This window comes from Engraulis encrasicolus, chromosome 9 (genome assembly GCF_034702125.1).
Source record: "Engraulis encrasicolus isolate BLACKSEA-1 chromosome 9, IST_EnEncr_1.0, whole genome shotgun sequence".
In the NCBI taxonomy this organism is placed as follows: Eukaryota; Metazoa; Chordata; class Actinopteri; order Clupeiformes; family Engraulidae; genus Engraulis; species Engraulis encrasicolus.
Genome location: NC_085865.1, coordinates 44548694 through 44575955, shown reverse-complemented (window position 1 = coordinate 44575955; position 27262 = coordinate 44548694). Strand labels below are relative to the sequence as shown.

Here is a 27262-nt window from a genome sequence, read left to right as displayed (position 1 = left end):
TTTTCCTCTCTCTCCTCTCCTCTCCCGTATCCCTCTCCTCTCCTCTCTTCCTGTACCCCACTCGTCTCCTTTCCTCTCCCCTCCCTTCCCCTCCTCTTCGCTCCTCTCCTCTCCTCTTCTCTCTTCTCCTCTTTTCTCCTCTCGTCTTCTCTTCTCTCCTCTCATCTTCTTTCCTATCCCTCTCTTCTCCTCGCCTTGCCTCTCCTCTCTCCTCTCTCTCTGTTAGGGTCCACTTCCACCGTGACAGCAGATACCCCAGTGGTGATGCTGTGGTGTTCAGGGTCTTGTACCATCATGACTAAATACATACAGTACATCAGACCTCTGAGAGGTGTTGTTCTGCTATATGCCCATGGCTCCCTGTCTGATCTCTGACTTCCTCCTGAGCAACTGAAGTGTGTGAGTGTCTTTTCCAGAGACTGGGTGTGACATAGGACCTTGTCTGATTTCATTCAGCTTTTAGGATGCATATTATGTGATGTTGCCATGCCATTGAAAGTGAAAGCCATACAGTACAGACGCCGACAGAGGGGGGTCAAACGGGTTAGTTCTTGTCCCAGGCCCAGAGGAGAGGATCCAGAATTGGGGCCTTATTACATTGTATGCATTGAGTGAGGGGGGGGGCTTTCAAATGACTTTATTTTTGTGCCGACCAAAGCTGTCAGTGGCTCTGGTGTGTGGTATTGAATATGTGAGGTGAAGTGCGCCTAAGCTACTTTTTGGGAACAGCAGTCCTGCAAATGTGCCTGCTTGCACTTTTGAAAACCTGGAGAGGGGTGTGGTCGGGAAGTCTGTGTGGGCTATGGCAGAATTTATTTCAAGGAAATTAGGGTAATGGGTTTATTTCAGAAACACTCATCATGAAGCTGTCACCAGTGTGGATGATGTCCTTGTAGGCAAGCCATGCGTCTCAGAATGGGTGCCCTGCTTCATATAGCGCGTTTATTATGAATGTGAGGGCTGCTCAATGAAACCATATGATAAATTAGCCTACGACAATGCACAAACTGCATAAAACGATGAATGGGTCTAGAAGAAGCCTTGTGCACAACACAACTGAAATTGATAAGAAATTCCATGATCAATACGCTCGCCCATGCGCTGGTTACTGAAAGGAATCAGCACTGTCCTAGAAAAAAACACATGCCGATGAAAATATAGAACTAACAAAGAGCGAGAAGCGCAGGGTTTGCGGATTTATTCTTCTGTATAATCCGAGCGCGTGTGGCAAATCGGCATACAGTACGGCAGAATCGCCATCTGTCTCTTCGGCGCGCGGGGCACTCACTTTCGGTCCAGATTGGCGAGAGACATCTGCTTTCTGCTAGTCTGGTGGCTTCGATGCTACACTGTGTCCAACCGATGCTGTTTCGAGACTCTTGCCGTCTGCGAAAGGGAAAGTGGGAGTCCGGAATTGATAACAGGACCAATACCCATTGAAACGCAAAAAATAATGGAGCCCGAGCTTTTTATTGCTTGAGCGATGGTTTCTGTGCGCGATGTTGTTTTCTTGAACAAAATTATTGATACGGAGTGTCACGCGGAGGCTGCATGACTTCATTATGCTCTGCTGAAGCACGGGATGGTGACTCGGAGGGGGTCTTAGTTCGTCCAGCGACAACCAAAAGGATTTTTTTTGTCTCGGCAGGTCACAGAAGGCTATGCCTTACACTGGTGACACCAATTTGTGGTTGTGTTTGCACAGGAAAACCTCAACTGACTGTTTGAATTGTTTTGGGATTACGCTGCAGCACCCTGGGATGATGCAAGTGTTTAATTGAGGACATTTTGACAGTTGCACGACGTGGAAGGATTATTAGTCAGCCTCCTTATAATTAGGAATATGAATGGTTGTGAATGGGATTGAAGCAATTGCAGTCCATTATGTGTCAGCGTGTATTTTGCCAGGATAAATGAATCTACAGCAGGTTTGTAAATTACTTATAAGCCCCGAAACTCCGGTGCAATTATCAGATGGTATGTGTGTGTGGACAGTCTAACCAGTAATTTATGCTTTCGTCGACAAATATTTTCAGGAATAGAAACTTTTTGAAAGACAAATATTACAACCCACCGTTTTGCGTTTTTCACATTGTTATTCTTTGCAGGAACCTATTTTATGTTGTTTTATTTATTTTTTTTGTAAAAAAAAATGTGATGCTCTTTGAAATGAAATTATACTAGGCTAACTCTTTCCATGTTGTAGGCTAGATGTTTCTGTTTTGGAATAGCTATAGGCTAGATGGCTATATATATTTTGAGTAAAGGTCTAACATTATTTTCAGACATTACAGTCTCTCATTCACTCACAGTGTTTCGCAAATATTGACCAGCTTTTCGACTGTATGCACTTGCAGAATAAAACCCCCACAGCGAAACGGAGTTGAATGAAAAACGCGTTTTACGCACAAGCCGCGTGCTGGAACTGAGTGGAGGCACTGTTTGGCCTTGGTGACGCTCCGTTGAAATGGGAGACAACATGTCCAAGAGATTAAAACTGGTAACTGCATCTGAATCAGAGATGGAGGAGAGGTCCTTCATCAACCCTTACCCCGACTGGGACCAGGGAGTTCTCACATCTCCAAACTCAGAAGAAGACAGTGATGGCGACGAACCATTTGACGCAAACGGAAAGGTAATACACAGCCAGATACGGCACATTTTATAGCGTTAAATTATTCCTATGCAATTTGCTAACTATTCAACTAGCTGTCGCTAGTTTATCTCACTTGTCAGAGACTATCTGAGTTTACACAGGCCTACTGTATTCTAAAGACATGTTCATCCATTGAAACGTACTGTGCGTCATGCACCCAACAACACTATTTATAGACATTCATGAATGAATGAAATGGAGAGTTGTCAGTGTGTGGTGTGTTGTTATGAGATGCGGTGCCCCATGCTACTGCTGGAGCGTTTGACAGCTTTGTGGTGGGCGTGTCACACATTGAGTTTGCCATGGCACGTCATCTATTTGTTTGCAGGCCAGTCTGCCTTTCGATTTTCCTACTTAAACGAGTTTCATAAGTGTTTGGTATCTTTTTCGGATTGTCACCTGAAGTTCAATTTCACTTTGGGGTAGAACTAAGTGTTGTTATGTAAACAGTGACTCAGGGCATGATAGGGTAGTCTGTCTATGCTGCCTGATTAGCAGGATCCTTGTAAATAGGACCACCAGAGTGCATCAGCGTAGTCAAGAATGTTCTGATTCATTGTAGGCCTACATTGGTTGCATGTCCACAATCACAAGAATAGATAATCTAGCAGGATGTATGTCGTCTTGGGAAGTAATTTGGTTTCTCTAAATGGGAGTTCTCCTCTGGGGCCTATCTGGGTCTTGTATTCAGGTCTCCGTCTGTTTCTGGAAAACGGGCCAGAGCTAAGCTTGTGCGCTATACCTGTATCCTCCTTGGTTTTGACAGCAACAGCTGTTGAAATATTGTTACAATAGCAGAGTTAATGGTTCAATAATTTCTGTTGTTGGGTGGTTGACTTTAAGGGCGTTACGCAAAAAAAAAAAAAGTTTTTCCAATTCCTGAAAAAAATTATGGAAAAAATAGGGAAAAAAATAGAAAAAATAAAGCTCTTAGTGGTCTGTGGAAGCTTAATTTTGGCCATTTTTTGGGAAAATATGCCCTGCGGTGTAACATCCTTGGTGTGACATTTCTATAAGATGCAATGAAATTATTAATATTCTGCACAAACATATCCCCCATGCTCTTTGTACTATTGTTCCTTTAACCCCCACCCCACACACACACTACTACCGAACCGCACCCCCACCCACACACGCCTATGCATTGTGCTGGCAGACAACTGTGATTTCATTGCATGGTTTCACTGTATTACTTGTAGTAAATGTGTGAATGTGACAAATAAATCTCCTGGTATCCTTATATCCTTGCATGATACATGAGGAATACATGATACATGATACATGATACATGAGGAAGGACTACAAGTAAGGATTGAGTAACACATTGCATAAGCATGTCACACCGCAGGAAATTCACTGCATTGTGGCCATTTTAATCCTTTTGTATACATGACTGACATCTGAGCTCATGCTAACTAGATAATGATATTGTGTTTAATCTTAATATGTGTTTTCATTTATAAAAAACTTTTTTTTCCTTCTATAAGAGCAGTCACCACAGGACACCATAAAATGAACCTAAGCATTGCGTGACAGAAACATTGCAATATGTAGACATATTAAGAGATGTGTATAGTCACCTTAAATTTCCACACCACTCTCCAATAACTGAGTTACTGACTGGTTAGGAGCCTGTCTTTAAGACCCTTGTAGTTGGCCTTGCAGCTGCCCGTTCACAAACATTGACATACATGTCACCCCACAGGACGCAATTTGTGTTACGAAATTGAACTTGTACTTAATATTACTGTCTTGAGTTATTTTCACATTCACATATCTTAATATGAAGTTAATATTTATGCAATCATGCAAAATGCTTCATACATTATTCAAAATGTTGTTGGTTAATTATATATATTATATTCCAGGTTTCTTTAATGTTACAGTCACACCGCAGGATATTTGACATATAAACCTTTACATAAATCTTAACAAAAATGTTTCTTCTCATCTAAGAGAAGGAAACATAATGTACCACATCTTCTTTCATTGACATTTGTATTAAGAGGAAAAATAACAGTTTTGTAGGTTTTTGACCAATGTTACGAAAAAACAAGGCGTCACGTCAACCACCCTGTTGGGTCATTTCACGTGAAATCAGACACTTTAGGACCCGACCGACAGAGATTTCAATCATACTTGCTGTGCCTGTTTAGTAGCAAGGTAGCACCCCAGAACTGCATTTGTGTGAATCTGACACCAATATTATGGGAGAAACAGACTAGCAAAGGTTTGCATATGAGGGTAGGACACCATGCATTCAGCCTTGATTATATCAGTCAGTGTAAGTCACAAAAGATGTCCATATTCAAATATAGCTTGTCTGAAGCAGTGAAGAAAGCAAGAATGTCATGAATTCGGCCTAAAACTTCAATCTGTGTAATAAAGCACAGGGGAATGCTATATGTGTTGTGTTACATTATCGTTCTGTAGTGTGACTCACCACACAGCTAAATCAGCTCTGCTAGGCAGCTACACACAACAAAAATGTCCCATTTAATATTTTGTGCCAGTCGGACCAGTAGACTGCTACTTAGCGGCCTGCAGCTCAGTGGTGGAGCTGTCAAGTAGCTGTGGAGCTGAGAAGAGAGCAGTGCAAGGACAGAGTGTGCGTTCCATTATCCTAACTTGTGGCCTCGCGCGTCGCTGATGCCCCTTCTCTATGGAAAGAAGAGACTTTCCCCCATTCAACATCCCAATTGTAAGCTTAAATGAGAATATGACCTTTTGAATTGCGCTTGTGCGAGATATTGCAATTAAACTTCTGTTGTCAATGACGTCTTGCCACGTCATTATGAGGCCACAAGCACAAGGGAGGATGGGAGTTAGGACAACGGAAGTAACCCGAACTGTCTTCAAGTCACTGTTTGCAAGTCACCACCCAGCAGGAGATGGCTGGAGGGAGGCCCTCAGCTGTGGCTGTGAAGAGCACAGCAGCTAGCCTGCACTCTATATTCAAAGACTGTGAGGAACAGATAGATTAATATTTCTCAACGGGGGCGGTACAGCCCCTCTAGGGGGGCATTGAGAAGGTTACAGCTGAGAGGGGGCGTTGGGAGGCTCGTTATAAGAAAAGGGGGCGTTTGTTCAAAAAAGGTTGAGAAACACTGAGATAAATTTAAAAATTCATTCCTAGGGATGGATAGATGGAGAGGTTCATTTTTGTCTACCCCTGGCCCCAGGTGAGGTCAGGACACCACGAGGACAGGGCTTCTAGATCGACTTTTTGGAGGTCTGCACAAGAGAGAAAGAGGTCATGACTGTGAACAGAACGGAAAATGTGAACTTTTCTTTATGTCCTACTAACAGAGGCAGCCTTCTATGAAAACAAAATGAAAGACTTCTCTTACTGTTTAGGAAAATGAGTAGTGCAGGGGGGGTGTTTTAATTTGGCCAAAGGTGAGTTTAGCTCTACATAAGAATAGCATGTGAAAAACAGATGGGTAGAATGCTACAAGCAATCACAAGGTGAAGAGGCTGACGTTCTCTGTGCCTTCGAGCATCAGATTATTCCTTTTGGCATAAAAGTATCTGACTCTGTTTCAGTAGATTTGCTTTGAGATATTCTATGAGGTTGGGGCTGCTACAAAGCCAAACTGATTGCAGTTCGAGTATGCTCAGGGCCATGAGCAGAGGCATATGCCCTGTTCTAATATCCGACCTTACCGCCCTTTCCGCACTGTGTTTGGGTACGCACTACGCAAGGCGTTCCATTTCTAATCATGGCGGTGAAGTGTACTGTAAACTACCCGGATTACGCCCCCAACACAGCCTCCTTTTTGGAAGTGTGGAGTTACTGTACACTTTTCGCAGAATATTTGTTACGTAGTTGAGTGTCAGATCTGTCAAACTGCCGACTCTTTGTAATAACAGCATAGTTTTGATTCCAAAGATAATAATGTATAATGTATAAGAGACAGGGGTACCTAAAAAAATTTCAAGATAACGAACAGTGTCTTCCCTGATTAATGGTATATTGGCGGTTGGTAAACTCTGATGAGTCGAGACAACTGCCATTAAGTGTGTCAGACAGAACGTGATTTGAGCCAGCACTTAATCCTCAAATTTTGCCATTACTGTACGTGAGGGCGGAAAGTGCACTGCATCTCAGTGCACAGTGTGGAGAATGGAGCAGGGCAATACAGTGCAGAGAGACCCTCCGCCATTGTGCACAACATGGCGGTGTACAATGTATCCACTCATTTGCACAGGTCGTCACCCACACTGTCACGCTGTCCAAACGCTCAGCTGTAAATTCCGTTCACTGTGCAATGCCACCATTGAGCATAGAAGCATGCAGGCTTCGGGAGAAGGCAGGTACCATGATGCATTGCTCTGTGCCTTGTGAGCAGGCTGACAGCAGGCCTGGTCGGGTGACGTGAGGAGTAAGTATGCACAGGCACGGGGAAGCTGACAGTGGGGGACAAAGGAGTCAATTGTCCTGGGCTCAGGGAGAGATGGAGCCCAGGATTGGTTTACATTACATTGAATGTATTGAGTGGGGGGGCCCTTCTGATGGCTTTGTCCTGGGCCCAGCCAAAGCTGTCAGCGACCCTGCACAGGTATACTTTATGGCCCCCCAGGGGGACACTCATCTTTGGCCTCCCCTGTTCTGCCTCATCCAAACACACTACATAATGCATACACTCTACTACACGCTGACATAGCCATGCAGCCTATGGGGCAAATATTACACACCGCGTAACATTGCCCCACCCAAACACACTGCATAATTCATACTCTCCAGACATGCTTACAACATATGTGTAAGGCAGTAATACACACTGTCGATATTCTCAAGAGCAGCACAGACAACAGTAGATGGCTGCATAACAGACCTGAACAGTGTTTAAGTCGCAGGCAGTTGATATGAAATTCAGTAAATTAAAGACTATGCTATTGCATGAGCAGTGGTTTAGTTAAGCGGGCTTGCCATGCTTATAGTAATCTCTAAGTCGCGTTTATGAAGCGGGCTTGCTTGCTTCTCTTGTGCAGGGCTGTAAAAGGGTGGGAGATGTGACGCCTTGTTTTTTTCGTAACATTGGTTAAAAACCTACAAACCTGTTATTTTTCCTTTAAAAAACAAATGTCAATGAAAGAAGATGTTGTACATTATGTTTCATATTAGTCTTAGATGAGAATAAACATTTTTGTTAAGATTTATATAAAGGTTTATGGGTAGATGACGTGACATGTAAATTTTGCTGTCGCAGGCTCTTAAAATTAAGTAAATTCATGCTTTCAAAATTGTCAATGCTTTAAATGATTAAACTAATTTCATAGTTGTGAAAAAGTAATGTGTAATAAATCCAGAGCTTAAATAAGTATACTTCATTTTGAGTCAAATTTCACATTTGTCCTATGATGTGACTGTCGTAAGCCTGGCTCTCCATATTAAAACATTTTAAAATAAATATTCAAAGCTCAGTCATTTGTAGAAACAACCCTGGCATGTTTTTCAAGGTGTCTATTTTAGCAAGTGGCAATGCTTAATTTTTTTTCCTGTTTTTCTGAGACCGTATGGACTTATGAAACTTTGTCACAGAAAACAATGTCCTGTGGTGTGACATCACATTTTTGGGTGATTCTGTGGATAATTATCTATTGCTGAAGCTCCAGCTGTACTTAAATTGTGACTTAGACCCTTAAGAAGCCAATGGCAAGGGTGGATTTTAGTTTTTTCTCTCAGAGTTCTTCAATCACTCAATTACGTTTTGCTACCACAAGATGTATTAGTTTTGTTGTCCTTGGTGTGACAGCCATAAAATGTATTTTGACAATACACTCGCCTCCAAAACAGTTGTCGCCTATCCATCTGTTTGGAATAACAGCTAATAACCTGACTTTCAATTTATCACTTGGCTTCAGAAGTCACTCATATGAAAGCTACAACCCTCCCGAATGAAAATGTATGTACAAAAATAAATTTCATGCACCAACGGAAGATTGACCCTTTATTGAACACAGACAGGGCAGATTTTCACAAGACAAAAGTTTTGTCGCCTATCGAACATAATGTGAAAATGAGCAGATAAGTCACTTCAAAACACTTCAAATACGCAGATTGGGTGTCATACTTAATCACTGAATCACTCTCACCTCTCCAGAAAATCAACTTTGGCCTTAGGTGTATGTTTAGGGTCATTGTAATCATGGAAAGCAACACAATGAAAATCAATGGAGTTCAATGAGAGATGGTGACATATTCGCTATTCGTAGAGCAATGCATGTTTAACTTCATGATTTAATCAATGATAAAAGCCCTCAAACACCTGCAGCATGCATGCAGCTCCTCATAAGAGCTGTATCTGTACCATGTTTCACTTTATGCACCATTTCTCTTTTTTCATATTCTTCATCTCCAACACCATATAGTTTTGATTCTTTCAGTTCTAAAATGGTTGATTTTGGGATCTTGACTTCAGAGTATGAGTCCCATTAGCCTTCATTTTTGTCAGAATTAGGCCTGACATACTCTTGGCTGGCTTTTTTGAGACAGGACAGTGGGAGAGACTTCTTTGGTGTTAAAGGTGAAGAATTTGGAAAAAATACATGGTGCCTAAAGTCAAACATGGGAGGGATACAGCTCTTATGTGGAGCTGCATGCATGCTGCTGGTGTTTGAGGGCTTTTATCATTGATTACATCATGACGTTAAAAATGTATTGCTCTACGAATAGCAAATATGTCACCATCTCTCATTGAACTCCATTGATTTTCATTGTGTTGCTTTCCATGATTACAATGACCCTAAACACACACCTAAGGCCAAAGTTTATTTTCTGGAGAGGTGTGAGTGAATCAGTGATTAAATATGACACCCGATCTGCGTATTTGAAGTGTTTTGAAGTGACTTATCTGCTCATTTTCACATTATGTTCGATAGGCGACAAAACTTTTGTCTTGTCAAAATCTGCCCTGTCTGTGTTCATTAAAGGGTCAATCTTTCTTTGGTGCATGAAATTTATTTTTGTGCATTCATTTTCATTCGAGAGGGTTGTAGCTTTCATATGAGTGACTTCTGAAGCCAAGTGATTAATTGAAAGTCAGGTTATTAGCTGTTATTCCAAACAGATGGGTAGGCGACAACTCTTTTGGAGGCGAGTGTACTGTATATTTTTTATATTTTTTTCTTATGTAGATGTATGAAAAATGCATCTTACTAAAGGTGAAATTTTAATTCAGTTGGCAACGACATGGCTTTAAATTAACTCAAAAGCTCAAAAGTCCTATGGTGTGATGGTAAAAGTCCTATGGTGTGACACTTTGGAGTATCACACCAAAGGACAAACAGGTCACACCAATGGACTAGATATCTTAGAAATACCTTTTAAAACAACTGGTAGTACATTTTTTGCTTGTTTTGTTGTTTGACTAGATAAATATTGTGTATTCAAATTACTTATTCCTTTTGGGACGATAATTTGTTCTTCCCTAATGCAATATTCAGTGTTTATCAAACATATTGTTTAGCTCAAACAAATATTTGAGCGTTTAAAACATGTCACACTGTAGACATTCATGTCACGCTAAAGGACAGAAATGCAAAACTGAGCCAGAAACGAATATATCAACATGATTATTTTGTCTTTTGATCATAATATAATGTTGTAGTCAATATGGACCTACACTTTACAATTATAAGTCTTTGAATCGTCGATTATCAGCCTATCGTAACACTTAAAGGGACACTGTGCAAGAAATGGCCAAAAAAGGTACTGCAACTATGCTGCTCATTGAAACTGGGTAATACTTTTTTTACTTTGTTTACTGAGTAATAAACACATATTTCTAGTATGGTCCAAGTACAGTCATTTTTGCAGCTAAAAATGGCTATTTTTGGAAATTCAAAATGGCGGACCATGGAGAAGATCCCCCTTTTCATGTATGAAAAGTGCAATTTTCCCAGTCATATTGAATACTTAAAATTTGATGCTGGTGGTAAGTATTCATGAAAAAGGTAACATTAGTGAATGGGCAGCATGAATTCTGGAAATAAACAACTAAAAATCTCACACAGTGTCCCTTTAATGACAGCCATGCGGTCATTAAATGTAACCTGCAGAGCTCATAAGACTCATACTGAAGTGTGACCTTGGCATGACCATCACACTTTTGTAGGTATGCTATGACTGTCACACCATTGAATCTGTAGTGTGTAGTGGCCAGTGCCTGTTTGGTATCTCAAGCTGGACAGCACATTTATGCTGTATATTGAGCTCTCCACAGCATACTTTATTCATCTATACTCCTCTATACTCTCTCACTGATCTTTCCTTCACTGTTACCGTTATATTTTATGGTTTCAAAGCACCATTAATGACATTTTATATCATTTAACAGTATCTAAAATCAACAGCAAATATTCATCAACAATGCATCAAAGTATAAATTCCAGCATTTGCTGCGAGAATACAATCTAGTTTGATTAATTGTTACTGGTTTGGCTTATTGTCTTGTGTCCCTTAGCCATAGTTAGTTGGCTGTTGTAAAGATCCACAGACATTTCTGACTCTCTTGTATACTGTCTACAAGGAATCCAAGTGATATAAGTTAACCTAGATGTCACCTACTTAATGCCCTCTCTCTCTCTGTCTCTCTCTCTCTTTCTCTCTCTCTCTCTGTCTCTCTTTCTCTCTCTCTCTCTGTCTCTCTCTGTGTGTGAGAAAGAGTCTTTCTCCCTCCTCCTTTCTCCCGCTGTGTAGTCAGCTAAAAATCTCCCACGCTTGACTGCATCCAACAATATCCCCACTCTGTCTCCAAGCTAAGCCCAGTTTTCCTTAAGATGTTAGCATGGCTATATACCATTGGCCATTTCCTGCGTTCTCACTGCTTTCGTGGACCAATGTCAAGAGGCACTGCAAGACCAGAAACATGAAAGTCGCTGGGCATGACGTGGAATATGGTAGAGGTAGTATATGCCTGGAGTAACTGTTCCATTTTCATATGGCGGAATATAGCGAAGACTATGTTTTTGGTGCAGACGTGGCCTAATGGTTACATGTAAAGAGATGGTCTTAAGATCAGAGGATTGACAGTTAGAATCTCACCCTTACCTCTCCCTACACCTCCACCCATGGCTGAAGTACACTTTGCCACATTGCGCCAGGGAGGGACTGTAACCAATACCCTGTAAAATGACTGTAATTGGCTTTGGTTGAAAGCATCAGCTAGGTGTAATGCAATGCAATGGTGCGCAGGATTGGCTCAACCTCACTGGCTGAAATAAGCTTTTGCTGAATAACTTGCCAAGTGTTGCAATTAAAAAGCATGACACAATGCCATGTGCTGGATGAACAGTTTACGCACAATCCATGAATTGTTTTAAAAGACCCGTTTTAAACATTTTAAGAATTTTTCCCATAATTGTCAGGAAAGTGTGAGAGATTACCAGGAAATCAGTCACAGAGAAAGATCTGAAAGGATCAGGAAATGACCATGGGTCAGAAATCGAACCTGGGTCCGAACCCAGACACTAGATGGTAATACTTCTAAGCCCACTGAGCTGCTGTAATGATCATTTTATACAAATAAATAGTGCCATAAATGCTACTATGTAAAATACACATTTTCCACGTACTGTATCTCCTCCTAATAAGACCATCATCACATCAACATTTGTCATGTAGAAGCAGTTTTCCAAAACATTTACCTATATTTGATAATTTGTAATGACCCTAAAAATAAAAGGCAATAAAAAAAAAAAATCTGTTTTGGACAAAACTACAAGATGGGCCATTCATATCGTAGGTCCACCACTGCTATTTTCCTTGTGCTGGAACTTCACAGCACACTGCTGCATCCATAATGCATTCAGCTTATTTCAGCAGTCTTTTCTGGCTGATGTTTCAACACGCACACGCACACGCACACGCACACAGCCAACCTCCCTTGTGTCTTTGTTATGCTAAAATAGAGGACGTTTATCTCCTCGAAGCACTCATTCTGCCGCCAGACGCAGGCTGCATTCTTCTCCTGAGCAACAAGGGATGAGACCAAGCGGGCAAACGAGTGTTTTTCTCTCTTCTTCTTGCCACAGCACTAGGGAACGTGATACGCTTCAAACGCTCCTGTGGGATTTCACATTTCACCTTTAATTATGTGATATGCCACGAAGCGGGGGAAGACGAGACAGACAGAGGAGAAAGAGAAAGAGAGAGAGAGTCAGGGAGAGAGAGACAGACAGACAGACAGACAGACAGACAGACAGACAGACAGACAGACAGACAGACAGACAGACAGAGAAAGAGAGAGAGAGAGAGAGAGAGACAATGAGGAATTGAACGGCATGTTCCAGGAAACACTTTGTCGCGAAATGAAGAGACCACATGGATCACCTCTCCTCACTTTGTTCCTGTTGTCTGACTGACTAGCTTGAGTTGTGCCACATCTCCTCCCCTCCCATCCCTGTCTGGACAACATGCAAATCACTAATGGGCCCCAAGTTTTTTGGAGTCATTCCTTGAAAGTTCAGCAGACTAAATAATTGGAGACTGCAGGAGGTATAACGAATCACTTCTTCTAAGCCTGGAGGTGATCTTAGTAAATGTCTCCTGCATGAGCTCTGTCATCGTGTTCAAAGCCGCTGTGAGAACCACCCACCTCCTGCCTCTCCCTCCTTCCCCCTTCCCTCCACCCACCTACATGCAGGCCCACCGACAGAAGGGGACAAAGGGGTATGTTGTCCTTGTCCCAGGCCCAGGGAGATAGGTGGCCCATAATTGCGTCCCCATTACATTGTTTGTATTGGGTAGGGGGCCCTTTTAGATGACTTTGTCCTGAACCCAGCGGAAGCTGTCAGCGGCCCTGCCTACACGTACTCCACGCCTTTGAAATGAAGCCCACATTTGAAGCCTCTCTCCTCTGCTCTGCGTTGATGCATTCGAGGCGACCGCATGTTTCTGCCTGACTGGAGGCTCTAGCCTATGTAATGGCCTGTCCCGGCTTCCGCCCAAGTTAACCTCGTTAATGCAGGATTTCAGAGAGAAAAGATTGCTCTTTAATTTGAGCAAAGGTCTGCTGGGTTGCTATCATCCTATGGACATGAAACACTGGGACCGATGATTAAAATACTTTTTTGGCTGTTTCGGGTGCCGTGGATCTTGGAAGTCATACCCTACTTGCTCTTTGTCAGTTTGACACTTTCCCTTGTTAGGGGCCGTTAGCAGTGACACTGCAGCCAATTTGCCAACTCCCTCCTTGGGCCACCCACACTGAATTTCCACTTCAAACCATTGCTGAACTTCTAATTACTTTTTGTGTGAAAATCAAGGACATTTTCTGGAGGTTGGGGATGTTTTTTGGGATTTGTCTGAATTGTTGGACATTAATAGCTTGGCAAGTCAGACTATAACAGCCGTATTCATTAGATTAACCTGACATTCGCCAGCAGGTAAGCTTATGTTTTCACTATACCGTCCTGGGTATCCCAAACAACCTGTCCTCATCTTGACTAACGTGCCACTTCAGCCACTCACATTGAACTCGACCTGTGACGCAGCCAAGACAACAACACCGCCCATCTATAGAAAATCCCACCCAGTGATCCTGATTGTCTCATTCGCGTCGGAAGGATGTGAGGAAACTTGAACGCCCTAATGTGTAGTTTGGCGAAACGCAGCCAGATGTACGTAATATTTCAGATAAAAGGTCGTCTTTGACTTCCATTAAACAAAGTCCCATAGTTGGCCCCAATTGATGATGATCTGAAGCGTCCTGTTTTGGGCCAGCACACAGGAGGTCCCGTGGAGGTCTCCCTGGCCTGTTTGGGCGGAGTAATTGACCTAATGTAGGCAGGCTGTGTAATGGAGGCAGGTGGTAAATAGCCGGCAGACGACAGGCAGACATCTTGGCATCACTTGTCCTGCTTGCTCAAGTCTAAAGGATGTTGGGCTGACTGGTTTGGAGCTCTGAAGAGGAGAATTGTTGACTGTATCAATCTGCCCGCTTACCTGCTCAGTGAAGCATAGACCGTATCGTGCAATCATTGGGGTATGTCCCCAGTCAGTCAGTGGAACAGGCCCTGGCAAATTGGTTTAAACAACCACATACACTAATAGTATATCAGCTCTTCTCATGGGAGCAGAGACATAAATTACTCATGCTTATTGCTTTTGATTTGAATTAGTCCAGGTGTGTGAATGTATGTGTATGTCTGTGCACGTGTCTGGTTGTGTAAAGGAAAGAGAGAGCGCGCGTGTGTGTGTGAGTGAGTGAGAGAGAAAGAGTGTGAGTGCGTGTAAGAGAGGAGTTTGATTTGAGGCGTTTATTCAAGCGTTGTCTTAATGTCTGTGTGTCTGTACAGACAGAGTATGGTCTTGCATTCTGAAGCCCAATGTAGAAAGCCCTCATTAGAAGCACATAGGGCTGCACAATTAATCGAAAATAATCGAAAATCGTGATTTAATTGTGATATCGAAATCGTGATTTCAATCAGGATTTAATCGTGGCAATAGTGACCTGCCTCCTTGAAGCCGGAACATACTGACAGGATGATGTTTCTGGCCAGAAATCTGTTCACCTAAGTTTCATGCTATTGCCTCTTACATAATTATTACAATTCAGTTTTATTTTGTTCATCCCTTATATAATTCATTCTTGGTTATATTTCATTTTGTTATAATCTAAAAGAAAGTTCAGCAAAAAATGAATAATCGTGATTAATATTCGTGATTCTGATTTTGACCCAAATAATCGTGATAATGATTTTTTTCCATAATCGTGCAGCCCTACTGTAGAAGCACAGCAGCTGACAGAACAGAACAGAACAGAGTGTCCTGCTTGCTTGCTATGCGAACACCTCACCTCAGTGTGGCCGAAAGTAAAGGGGCCTTTGGCATACTAATTTATGTTTTGATGTTCGGCTTCACGGGATAATCAATGCTCGTCTTCCTCTTTTCAACCCAGAACTCCACTGGCCCATGTCCCTTACGGCAGAGGAAACTGCCCATTGATTTACTGACTGACACACACACACACACACACACACACACACACACACACACACACACACACACACACACACACACACACACACACACACATGGCTGACGGGAAGGCACACAGATTTCTATTCTGAGGCAATACAAATAATAGATAGTCTTGTCCTAGTATGTTTATGTGGCAGTGCATTTATACATGGATGAAATAGTGAGGTGTTAAAGGTACAGTATGTAGGAAGGTAGCCAGAGTAGGTATTGCAACTGGGTGGCCTATTTCCCAAATTTGATATTTTCATGAATATTTATCAAGCAATAAACCAATATTTACTAGCATGACCAAAGGGCAGTACGTTCCATCTCCATTCCATAAGATCCATCTCTTCGTGTATGAAAAGTGTATTTTTTCCCATTGAGATATAAGGAATATTTAGAATTTGATGGTGGTTGTAAATATTTGAGAAAAGGGCAACATTTGTGAATGAGCCGCATGAATTCCAGAAATAAACTTTTCAAATATAACACAGTGCACCTTTATAAAACATAACCATGAGCAAAATCACATCAGCCAAAGCAGAAATAACATGTCTGTGTTATTCATGTAACATCGTCATACAACATATTCTGAAGCATTATTGACTCAAACTGCTAATGGCAGCCATGTCCCTTTAGTAGACTAGGAGAATGAAAGGAGTTCAATGGAAAGTGAAAGCCCACCTGGGAAACTCCAACTGCCATTGTCATTGTGACACAGCACACAAGTGTTCACTGCACACAACAAAATTGCATTTTATGCCTCACCCGTGCAAGGGGGCAGCCTCCAATGGCGCCCCAAGGAAGCAGTGCGGCTGGTCGGAACCATGCTCAGGGTACCTCAGTCATGGAGCAGGATGGGGTTAGAGCTCTGGTTAATTACTCCCCCCAACAACCTAGCGGGTTGGGAGCCGAACAGCCAACCTTTGGGCTACAAGTCTGACGCCCTATCCGCTTACCCATGACTGCCCTACAAAGTGACACCCATTTAGGAGAGCGGACTTGATGCCACTGTGTTGCATTGGTGACACGTTGTATGATTGATCTTGGTCACCATATTGAAAATCTTTGCTTACCCTGGTGGCTCCTTCTTTCAAGATGGCAGAACATTGTAATTAGCCAGCTCACTCATGGTTATTAACTGAGAAAAAATGCGTTGAAAGCCTTGGTATGAGGTTGGATATCATACTGTAGCTACTGCAAATTTGACATAGCAATAGCTCTGACACGGGACACATTTGCATCATAAGGTAAAAAAAAAAAAATCGCAATTAATCGACAATTCAACTGATAAGAGAGCCAGGTGAAATGGGCATGTGAAGAGTGTATGAGAAGAAGGGTGTGAATAGTGGGAATATCTAAATCACCTTTGGATTAAATCATTTATTATTATTATTAATAATAATAATAATGATAATAATAGTAATGATAATAATAATAATAACTTGGTTTTATATGGCGCCTTTCAAGGAATCCAAGGTTGCTTCACAATTGGGGGGTAGAAGGGGCAGGGGAAGGGCCAGAGAAGTTAACGTCCATACGCCTCTGTGAATAGATGGGATTTAAGGTGCTTCTTGAACATAGCCAGTGTGGGGGCCTGGCGTATGTTGGGAGGTAGACTGTTCCAGAGCGTGGGGGCAGCAACACAGAAAGCTCTGTCACCAACAGAACGAAGTCTGGCTCGGGGGATGATAAGATTGTCCTTTTCAGAAGACCACAGAGACCTGGGGCCTCATTTATCAAGCGTTCTTAGGCAAAGATCTGTGCGTAAAGTGTGCGTGCGATCATTCCTGAGCAAAGTGTGGGATTTATGAACATGTACTTGAACGTAGGTAGAAATATGCCAATTTTGCCATATATGATGTCTGCCATCTTGGACTTTGCCACAAAAAAATGAAGGAAACAAGTTGTTTTCTATTCAGTGTTGCCCCTGAAATCAGAAAAGTTAAACTGAACCTTAAAAAGGGCTTTAATGGCGAAATTTCTACACACAATGACAGCCATCTTGGATTTGCAACTAAATATCAAAGAAAAAATGGAAACAGGTGGATTTGCCTTCGGGGAGGTCCTAGAAGTAAAAAAAACACCAAATGGAAAAATCTATGGGTCATTTCACGTGAAATCAGACACTTTGGGACCCGACCGACCCGGATTTCGATCATACTTGGTGTGCCTTTTCAGTAGCAAGGTAGCACCCCAGAACTGCATTGGTTTGAATCTGACACTAATATTAAGGGAGAAACAGACTAGGAAAGGTTCACATGTGAGGGTAGGACACTATACATTCAGCCTTGAATATATCAGTCAGTGTTAGTCACAAAAAGATGCCTGTGGTGTTGTTTGAAAGCTCTTTTCTGGCTCTACATATTACACAATCACCTTGGAATACAACTACTCTCAGAATATGAATTATGATAAATTGAAAAATTAAAAATTGAATATCTAAAAAACCTATATTTTAAAATGGCCAGTTCCTTGTCCAAACGTAGCCGGCAATGTCATGAGCAGCACCTAAAATGCTGGTGTTCGGTTTGTTATTCATTTCAGAGAGAATTTGACTCACAAATATGGCGTCATATAGACCACTTACTAATAATATGGTAATACCATAGTAGCATCACATGACAAAACAAAAACAAAACAAAAATGGTCAGTGTCCATGGTCCCAGGTTTCAGAAACTAAGGCAGATGTCCATTTATACACACCAAATGATGATATGTGAATGTTTGAACATTCCTTCTCTGTGTACCTGTGCCATCTTCCCTTTACCGTACTTTAAAGAGATAATCAATGGCTACACTCTCATTTTGTACTCTACCAGTGCATTTGAAGCAGCAGCTGTGTCTTTTGTAGATAATGTATAAGTATGTCCCGTTGCAGTTACAGGTTCCACTACCAGAAGCACATCCTGATGATCCATGACAAGTCTATCTGGTCTGAAGGGAAAAGTGAAGGATGGAGATGGCCCATGAGGATGCAGGAAGTTCAGTTTCACCTCTCCAGTGCTCGGCATACATTCCTCAGCACATGCTAGCCACCATTTGCCATCATATACAGCTACAACATACCCTTTGATGCTTGAAAATGTAACACATTCCTTTACTGAGCTCACTCTTTCAACTCTGCCTTCTCTGAATGCTGAAAATGGCCTAACTTCCACTGTGTCCATTGTCAATGGGCAGAAGCTGTGTAGTTTTTGAGTACCTGGAATAGTTCTTGCAGATTCAAACCTTTTCAACAGGTTCTCAGCTTCATGATGGTACATCTCTGTTGTGGCAAACTGGCAATGGATGTTCTTGACATTATCCTTGACTGACTCCTAATTCAGCTCCTAATTCAGTTCCTCAGTGACACTTCATCAATGACAGAACGTCCAAAGAAGATCCTATATTTTTTCTGATGGCTGTGCTGCACAATATAAGAACCTTAAAAACACAACAAATTTGTGCCACCACGAGGCAGATTTTCACATACCTGCAGAGTGGCACTTTTTTGCCACATCACATGGCAAAGGTCCATGTGATGGCGTTGGAGGGACAGTTAAACGGCTTGCTGCAAGAGCAAGTCTACAACGTCCTATTGACAATTAAATTGTAACGCCATACCAACTGTTTGAATTTGTCAAGGATAATGTCAAGAACATCCATTGCCAGTTTGCCACAACAGAGACGTACCATCATGAAGCTGAGAACCTGTTGAAAAGGTTTGAATCTGCAAGAACTATTCCAGGTACTCAAAAACTACACAGCTTCTGCCCATTGTCAATGGACACAGTGGAAGTTAGGCCATTTTCAGCATTCAGAGAAGGCAGAGTTGAAAGAGTGAGCTCAGTAAAGGAATGTGTTACATTTTCAAGCATCAAAGGGTATGTTGTAGCTGTATATGATGGCAACTGGTGGCTAGCATGTGCTGAGGAATGTATGCCGAGCACTGGAGAGGTGAAACTGAACTTCCTGCATCCTCATGGGCCATCTCCATCCTTCACTTTTCCCTTCAGACCAGATAGACTTGTCATGGATCATCAGGATGTGCTTCTGGTAGTGGAACCTGTAACTGCAACGGGACATACTTATACATTATCTACAAAAGACACAGCTGCTGCTTCAAATGCACTGGTAGAGTACAAAATGAGAGTGTAGCCATTGATTATCTCTTTAAAGTACGGTAAAGGGAAGATGGCACAGGTACACAGAGAAGGAATGTTCAAACATTCACATATCATCATTTGGTGTGTATAAATGGACATCTGCCTTAGTTTCTGAAACCTGGGACTATGGACACTGACCATTTTTGTTTTGTTTTTGTTTTGTCATGTGATGCTACTATGGTATTACCATATTATTAGTAAGTGGTCTGTATGATGCCATATTTGTGAGTCAACTTCTCTCTGAAATGAATAACAAACCGAACACCAGCATTTAAGGTGCTGCTCATGACATTGCCGGCTACGTTTGGACAAGGAACTGGCCATTTTAAAACATAAGTTTTTTAGATATTCAATTTTTAATTTTTTAATTTATCATAATTCATATTCTGAGAGTAGTTGTATTCCAAGGTGATTGTGTAATATGTAGAGACAGAAAAGAGCTTTCAAACAACACCACAGGCATCTTTTTGTGACTAACACTGACTGATATATTCAAGGCTGAATGTATAGTGTCCTACCCTCACATGTGAACCTTTCCTAGTCTGTTTCTCCCTTAATATTAGTGTCAGATTCAAACCAATGCAGTTCTGGGGTGCTACCTTGCTACTGAAAAGGCACACCAAGTAAGATTGAAATCCGGGTCGGTCGGGTCCCAAAGTGTCTGATTTCACGTGAAATGACCCCTATATGAAATGTTCCAAAACTTACATATGGACCTATACTAATTATCCAGCTTGTGAAACGGGGGGGTGATAGCTTTGCTACACACGTCTGGGAAACTGAGGAATGTGACCAGAGTGTAAATGAGACTAATTAAAAGACGCACTGTACAGACAATCGCTCACAATTTCACACAATTTGCAGAATGGATGCGTCTTGACCGTGAATGGATATAATTTAACACCACGCTGATTAAAACAAACACTCCTGAATGGTACACAACAGGGCTGTGTGTTCAAGTGTCCTCACTCCAAAGACTTTGATGGCATGTGGTCAACACTAGCATATTGTCCAGGCATGAATTTCATAACTCTGATATCCCACCTTATGCCTTGCTGTCTGCAGAGAGAGGCCTGGGGTAGGGATGCAAATTATCGATTAATTCATTAATCGTTAGTTGATTGCCTTATCGATCAACTTACGATTAATTGATAAGCAGCGTTATTCCCCCGAAATCTCAACGTTTTTCACAAAAAAAACCACTCAATCTGAAATTTTAATTAAAAAATAAATAAATTAGTTATATTTAAATGGACTACTGCAATGGGGTACTGTATGGCCTACCCAACAAAGCCTTGGACCGACTACAGTATGTTCAGAATTCAGTAGCCAGAATTATATCTCGCGCAAAGCGGTGGCAACACATCTCTCCCACACTCAGACAGCTTCACTGGCTCCCAGTGAAGTCCCGCATTGAGTACAAAATTATCCTGTTAACATACAAATCACTTCACTCTCTTGCTCCTCAGTACCTCTCTGGACTCCTCCAACCCCACTCCCAGGGGCCTCATTTATCATCAGTTCGTAGAATGTCTTCTAAATTATGTCTTACGAGTGAAATTTAGAATGTTCGCAAGTACAGAAAAATCGGGATTTATCAAACGTGCGTTGGCTGCTCCTAAGCACACGTCAGCATGATAAATCCCACACCTTCCAAATCACTGTGCACGCGCGCATTCGGGATAATTTGCATCCCGAAACGCCTCCAAGTAACCATATATGGTATTAAAATATATTCAAATGGCATGTTAATTCGAAGGCACTACCAGGTTTGGACACACATGAACACACGCGGACACATGCGCCAGTCGAAGCGCTGGCGGGAAGTGCGGAGATAGAAACATTTTCGCGGCAGAAGTGGAGGTGCTTTCGACAGGAGGAGGACAGTGTTTCAAAATAAGTAAAAGAAGGAGACACACATGGACGAAAACACTGTAAAATAGCACACTGTCATACTCCATTGTCAATCAAAGCAAACTGTACCTTGCACGGTCAATATTATTTGCAATTTCGTGTTTCTATAAATGTTTGTATAAAAGTCATGTAATTGCTGACTGAATAGTCTTGTATCCATCATGAATATTACAAATACTAGAAAAAACTATGACTGTAGTTTTGTTTTGTATTCAGGGAGTCCAAGAAATATATAAAAACGGCAATTCCAATATGGCACGTTTCTTGCTGAAAGACACAGTGACGACCCAGCTTCAGCTTTCGGGCAGAGGGCAACAGATTTTGATTTAAAATGTCCTGGTATTTCAAAGCATTCATGATGCCATGCACCCTAACAAGGTTCCCAGGGCCTTTGGAAGCGAAACAGCCCCACAGCATCACTGACCCACCCCCATACTTCACAGTGGGTATGAGGTGCTTCTCAGCATGCGCATCTTTCGTGGTACGCCAGACCCACTTAGAGTGTTTGTTGCCAAAAAGCTCAATCTTGGTCTCATCTGACCAAAGCACACGGTCCCAGTTGAAGCCCCAATACCGCTTGGCGAACTCCAGACGCTTGCGTTTATGATTGTGAGTGAGGAAAGGTTTTCTCCGTGCATGCCTCCCAAACAGCTTGTTGGCGTGTAGACAGCGCCTGATGGTTGATTTGGAGACTTTGTGACCCCAGGATGCTACCATTTGTTGTAATTCTGTAACAGTGAGCTTTGGAGATCTTTTGATTTCTCTTACCATCCTCCTCACTGTGCGTGGTGGCAAAATAAACTTGGGTCCTCGTCCAGGCTTGTTTACCACTGTTCCAGTTGTTTTGAACTTCTTAATTATTCCTCTCACAGTGGATATGGGCAGCTGCAGTTGAGTGGGAATCTTCTTGTAGCCTCTGCCTGACCTGTGAAGGTCGACGCACATCTGCCTCACTTGTATGCTGTGTTCCTTTGTCTTTCCCATGTTTAAGAGTGGATAAGAGAAATGGCCTCGGTGTCACGTCATATTTATACCCCAGGGAAACAGGAAGTGATGAATTACTAATTAAATGTTCCTACATACTCTGGTAAACTTTGTAAACTACTGTAGAAATGACAGAAATGCTTCAATTATATTTATTTCCTGGGAATTGTTAAGGGTGCCAATAATTGTGGAACAGGTGATTTAATGAAAAATAATTATTTTTTAGTCAGGGATTTTTTTATTTTCTTACAATTCATTTGAGTTGAAGGCTACATTTTCCTACAATTTTCAGTGTGACAGTATTCTTCTGCAATAAACACTGAATTTATTTTAAGGCTTTTAACGCATCTCAACCAATAATTATGGAGGGCACTGTATATGTGCCACTATCACAATGGCTGGCCCCTGTAGTGTGTTATTAGTAACACGCTTGATGATTTTCTATCACTCTACCTTTCCCACCACTCTGCTCTCTTTTCACTGTCACTGCACTCGCTTTCTCTCTCTCACTCTCTCTCTCTCTGTCTCATCACCTTCATCTTGCTCCTTCTTTCTTCTCTCTCTGTCTCTGTCTTTGTATCTTTCTCTCTCTGTCTCTCTCTCTGTCTCATCACCTCCATCTTGCTCTGTTTTCCTTCCTTCTCTCTCTGCCTCCCCCCCCCCTCTCTCTCTCTCTCGCACACACACAAACGACAACATCAGCCCGACAGTCTGCTGTGTTCACTAATATTATCCCTGGTTTAAAGTGACATCCTGTCATATTGGCATTCATAAGACCTCTCATTGGGGTGCCTTTGTTTACACAGAACCAATCAAAGCTAACCTCCGCTGTCTTTCACACACACACACGCAGGCACGCACGCACGCGCGCACCTACACACACACACACACACACACACACACACACACACACACACACACACACACACACACACACACACACACACACACACACACACACACACACACACACACACACAGTAGCTGAGAGTGCCCTTGCTTGAAGTTTGTGCTCTCATCAAGATTCTGCTCACAGTTTCACAGATGTGCCTCTGCAGATACATCGCACACTTCGGGTCAATCCACCATGATGTGTGCATGTGCGTCAGGGTGTGTGTGCTTCAGTGTGTGTGTGTGTGTGTGCGCACGCGTGTGTGTGTGTGTGTGCGCAATACGCGGGCACATGGGAAGAATACATTTGGTCTCAGTCCATCAGTGTGGAACTGCTTGAACAGAACACAGAAAAATCTCAAGTCATCTCTCTGTCTGTCTCTCTCTCTCTCTCTCTGCGTCTACTATCTATGTGTACACGTGTGTGTGTGTGTGAGGGGGTGTCGTAACAGTGCGTTTGCGTGTCTATTTGCATGTGCCAGGCTACGCCCTCCTAGCGACGCAGCACCGTTGGCGTTGCTTCTAGTCAGGCCAGGAACAATACAAATATCGTTTCTGAGCTCCATAGAAATCGGGAACTCCACCCACTTTGTCGGGAAGCAATCAACTTTGAGCAGCTCCAATGGCCCTGGGTAGAGGCTGTTCAGGGCAGTGATGTGGTTTAAACAGAGACGTTCTATTTGGACTAAGACCATGTTTGGCACAGCCTTTTCTGGCCTCGACCAGTAGCAAGCCGAGGGAGGCGGGTTAATCAGGCCGTTTGGGAAACGTTAAAAGTCGATGATAATCAGGCAAGGGGGGCGGGGGTCGTAACTCTGTGTGTGTGTGTGTGTGTGTGTGTGTGTGTGTGTGTGTGTGTGTGTGTGTGTGTGTGTGTGTGTGTGTGTGTGTGTGTGTGTGTGTGTGTGTGTGTGTGTGATGAAGGGAAAAAAGCAGTGCCTGTGTGTCAGTGTTTGGCGATAAAGCATGTGTGCAGATGAGAAGGCGGTGTGTGTGATATTTATTCCACGGTTGGCAGAGGGACGTTGGCATTTACTCCTTATCAGATGGCAGTCTCACGGACCAGCACTGAGAGAGACAGAGAGAGACAGAGAGAGAGAGAGAGAGAGAGAGAGAGAGAGAGAGAGAGAGAGAAGGAAAACAGCAAGATGGAGGTGATGAGACAGAGAGAGAGACAGAAAGAGAGAGAGAGACAGAGAGATAAAGAGACAGAGACCGAGAGAGAAGAAGGAAGGAGCAAGATGAAGGTGATGGGACAGAGAGAGAGAGAGAGAGATAAAGAGACAGAGACCGAGAGAGAAGAAGGAAGGAGCAAGATGAAGGTGATGAGACAGAGAGAGAGAGAGTGAGAGAGAGAAAGCGAGTGCAGTGACAGTGAAAAGAGAGCAGAGTGGTGGGAAAGGTAGAGTGATAGAAAAACATCAAGCGTGTTACTAATAACACACTACAGGGGCCAGCCATTGTGATAGTGGCACATATCGTTTGACACGTTTGTCACTAGATGAACAAGTGAGAGAGGATGAAAAAAAGGAGAGAGAGAGAGAGAGAGAGAGAGAGAGAGAGAGAGAGAGAGAGAGAGAGAGAGAGAGAGAGAGAGAGAGAGAGAGAGAGAGAGAGAGAGAGAGAGAGAGAGAGAGAGAGAGAGAGTGTCAGGGAGAGAGGTGCAGGCACAATGGCGACAGTGGAAAGGATGATCAGAATGCTGTTGTTACATGGTAGAAACACAGACCTAAACGGTATAGCACCCTAAAATCTTCCTTCTCTTTTTTCCCATTTACTCTTCTGTCCTCTCATCACTTCCATGTTCTCTCCTCTTTTCATCTCCTCTCCTCTCCTCTCCTTTTCTTCTCCTCTCCTCTCCACTGCCTCTCCTCACGTCTCCTCTCCTCTCCTCTCCTCTCCTCTCCTCTCCTCTCCTCTCCTCTCCTCTCCTCTCCTCTCCTCATCCTCTCATATTCTCACCTCTCATCCACTCCTTCTCTCCTCTCCTCTCCTCTCCTCTCCTCTCCTCTCCCCTCCTCTCCCTCTCCTCTCCTCTCCTCTCCTCTCCTCTCCCTCTCCTCTCCTCTCCTCTCCTCTCCTCTCCTCTCCTCTCCTCTCCTCTCCTCTCCTCTCCTCTCCTCTCCTCTCCTCTCCTCTCCTCATCCTCTCATATTCTCACCTCTCATCCACTCCTTCTCTCCTCTCATCTCCTCTCTTCTCCTCTCCTTCTCTCCTCTCCTCTCATTTCCTCTCCTTCTCTCCTCTCCTCTCATTTCCTCTCCTTCTCTCCTCTCCTCTCCTCTCCTCTTCTCTCCTCTCCTCTCCTCTCCTCTCCTCTCCTCTCCTCTCCTCTCCTCTCCTCTTCTCTCCTCTCCTCTCCTCTCCTCTCCTCTCCTCTCCTTCTCTCCTCTTTTCTCCTCTCCTCCCCTCTCCTCCTCTAGGTCAGTGAGGCGTTCCGTAAGAAACTTCAGAATAAGATGAAGGACCTGCTGCTGCAGATGGAGGAGGGCCTCAAGACAGCCGACCCCCACGACTACTCTACATACACCGGCTGGACAGGTACATAGTAGCACACACACACACACACACACACACACACACACACACACACACACACACACACACACACACACACACACACACACACACACACACACACACACACACACACACACACACACACACACACACACACACAGAAACACACACACTTAGTTTAATTGTTTTATGTGGGAGGACCAGTGCTTTACACAAACTTTTTCGCTCACCAGCCATTTTGGCTAGTGGTTTTCCTGACTCACTAGCCATTGGGCCTTTTCACTAGCCATAATTTTCTAATCATCATAGCAGCTTTAATTAATTATATTATAGGCTGTAATAATGTAATGTAGGCTAATATAACATAATATAACATAATTAATATAATATAATATAATACAATGTAATATAATATAATATAATATAATATAATATAATATAATATAATATAAAATAATACTGTATAATATAATATGATATAGGGAAATCGCATTGCATTACGTTTGTATCAAAGACGGTCCGAGGAAAAACACTACAAAATGCGGTGCCTCATCATTCTGAATAGTAACGGACCCGCCAGAATGGCTAGTGAACCTTCGGTATCTACTAGCCAAAGCCGAAATTCACCCGCATTTGGCGGGCTTGCGGGTGTTAGTGCCAAGCCCTGGGGAGGACAAATACTTGTTAGAAAGCAACCCAGCACCCAAATAGCACGCACGCACGCTCGCAAGCAGACACACACACACACTCTCACTCACTCACTCTCTCTCTCTCTCTCTCTCTCTCTCTCTCTCGCGTGCTCTCTCGCTCCCTCTCTCTCTCTCTCTCTCTCTCTCTCTCTCTCTCTCTCTCTCTCTCTCTCTCTCTCTCTCTCTCTCTCTCTCTCTCACACACACACACACACACACGGCATATACCCCCGAGCTAGACGAGTGTACACAGGACTTCCTGAAGCCCTCACTACTCCATGTCAGGTGTTGCTTCAATAATTCAGAGTGTGAAGAGAAGGCCGCTCCAAGGCTGATGCTGATGCCTACCTCCACACATCTCCACAAATATAAATCAACAGGTCTGCAGCCACTCAGCCTTCCACATACAGTTTATTTACCAACATATAATTATAAAACATAAACGGGTCCACCGTCTCCATGAATGATCATCCGCAATCCGCATACATTT

At 42.8% G+C, this 27262-nt stretch overlaps 1 protein-coding gene across 1 annotated transcript in view; it reads left to right on the top strand.

Moving 5' to 3' along the window:
• The first annotated feature begins 1620 nt into the window (after nucleotides 1-1620).
• lancl2 (LanC lantibiotic synthetase component C-like 2 (bacterial)) overlaps nucleotides 1621-27262 on the top strand; it is a 92623-nt gene continuing 66981 nt past the window's right edge. Inside the window, exons 1-3 of the mRNA XM_063207218.1 lie at nucleotides 1621-1928; nucleotides 2358-2635; nucleotides 25987-26104. Of these exons, the coding sequence (XP_063063288.1) occupies nucleotides 2468-2635; nucleotides 25987-26104 (286 nt within the window). The 5' untranslated portion in view covers nucleotides 1621-1928; nucleotides 2358-2467. The remainder of the gene's footprint in view (nucleotides 1929-2357; nucleotides 2636-25986; nucleotides 26105-27262) is intronic.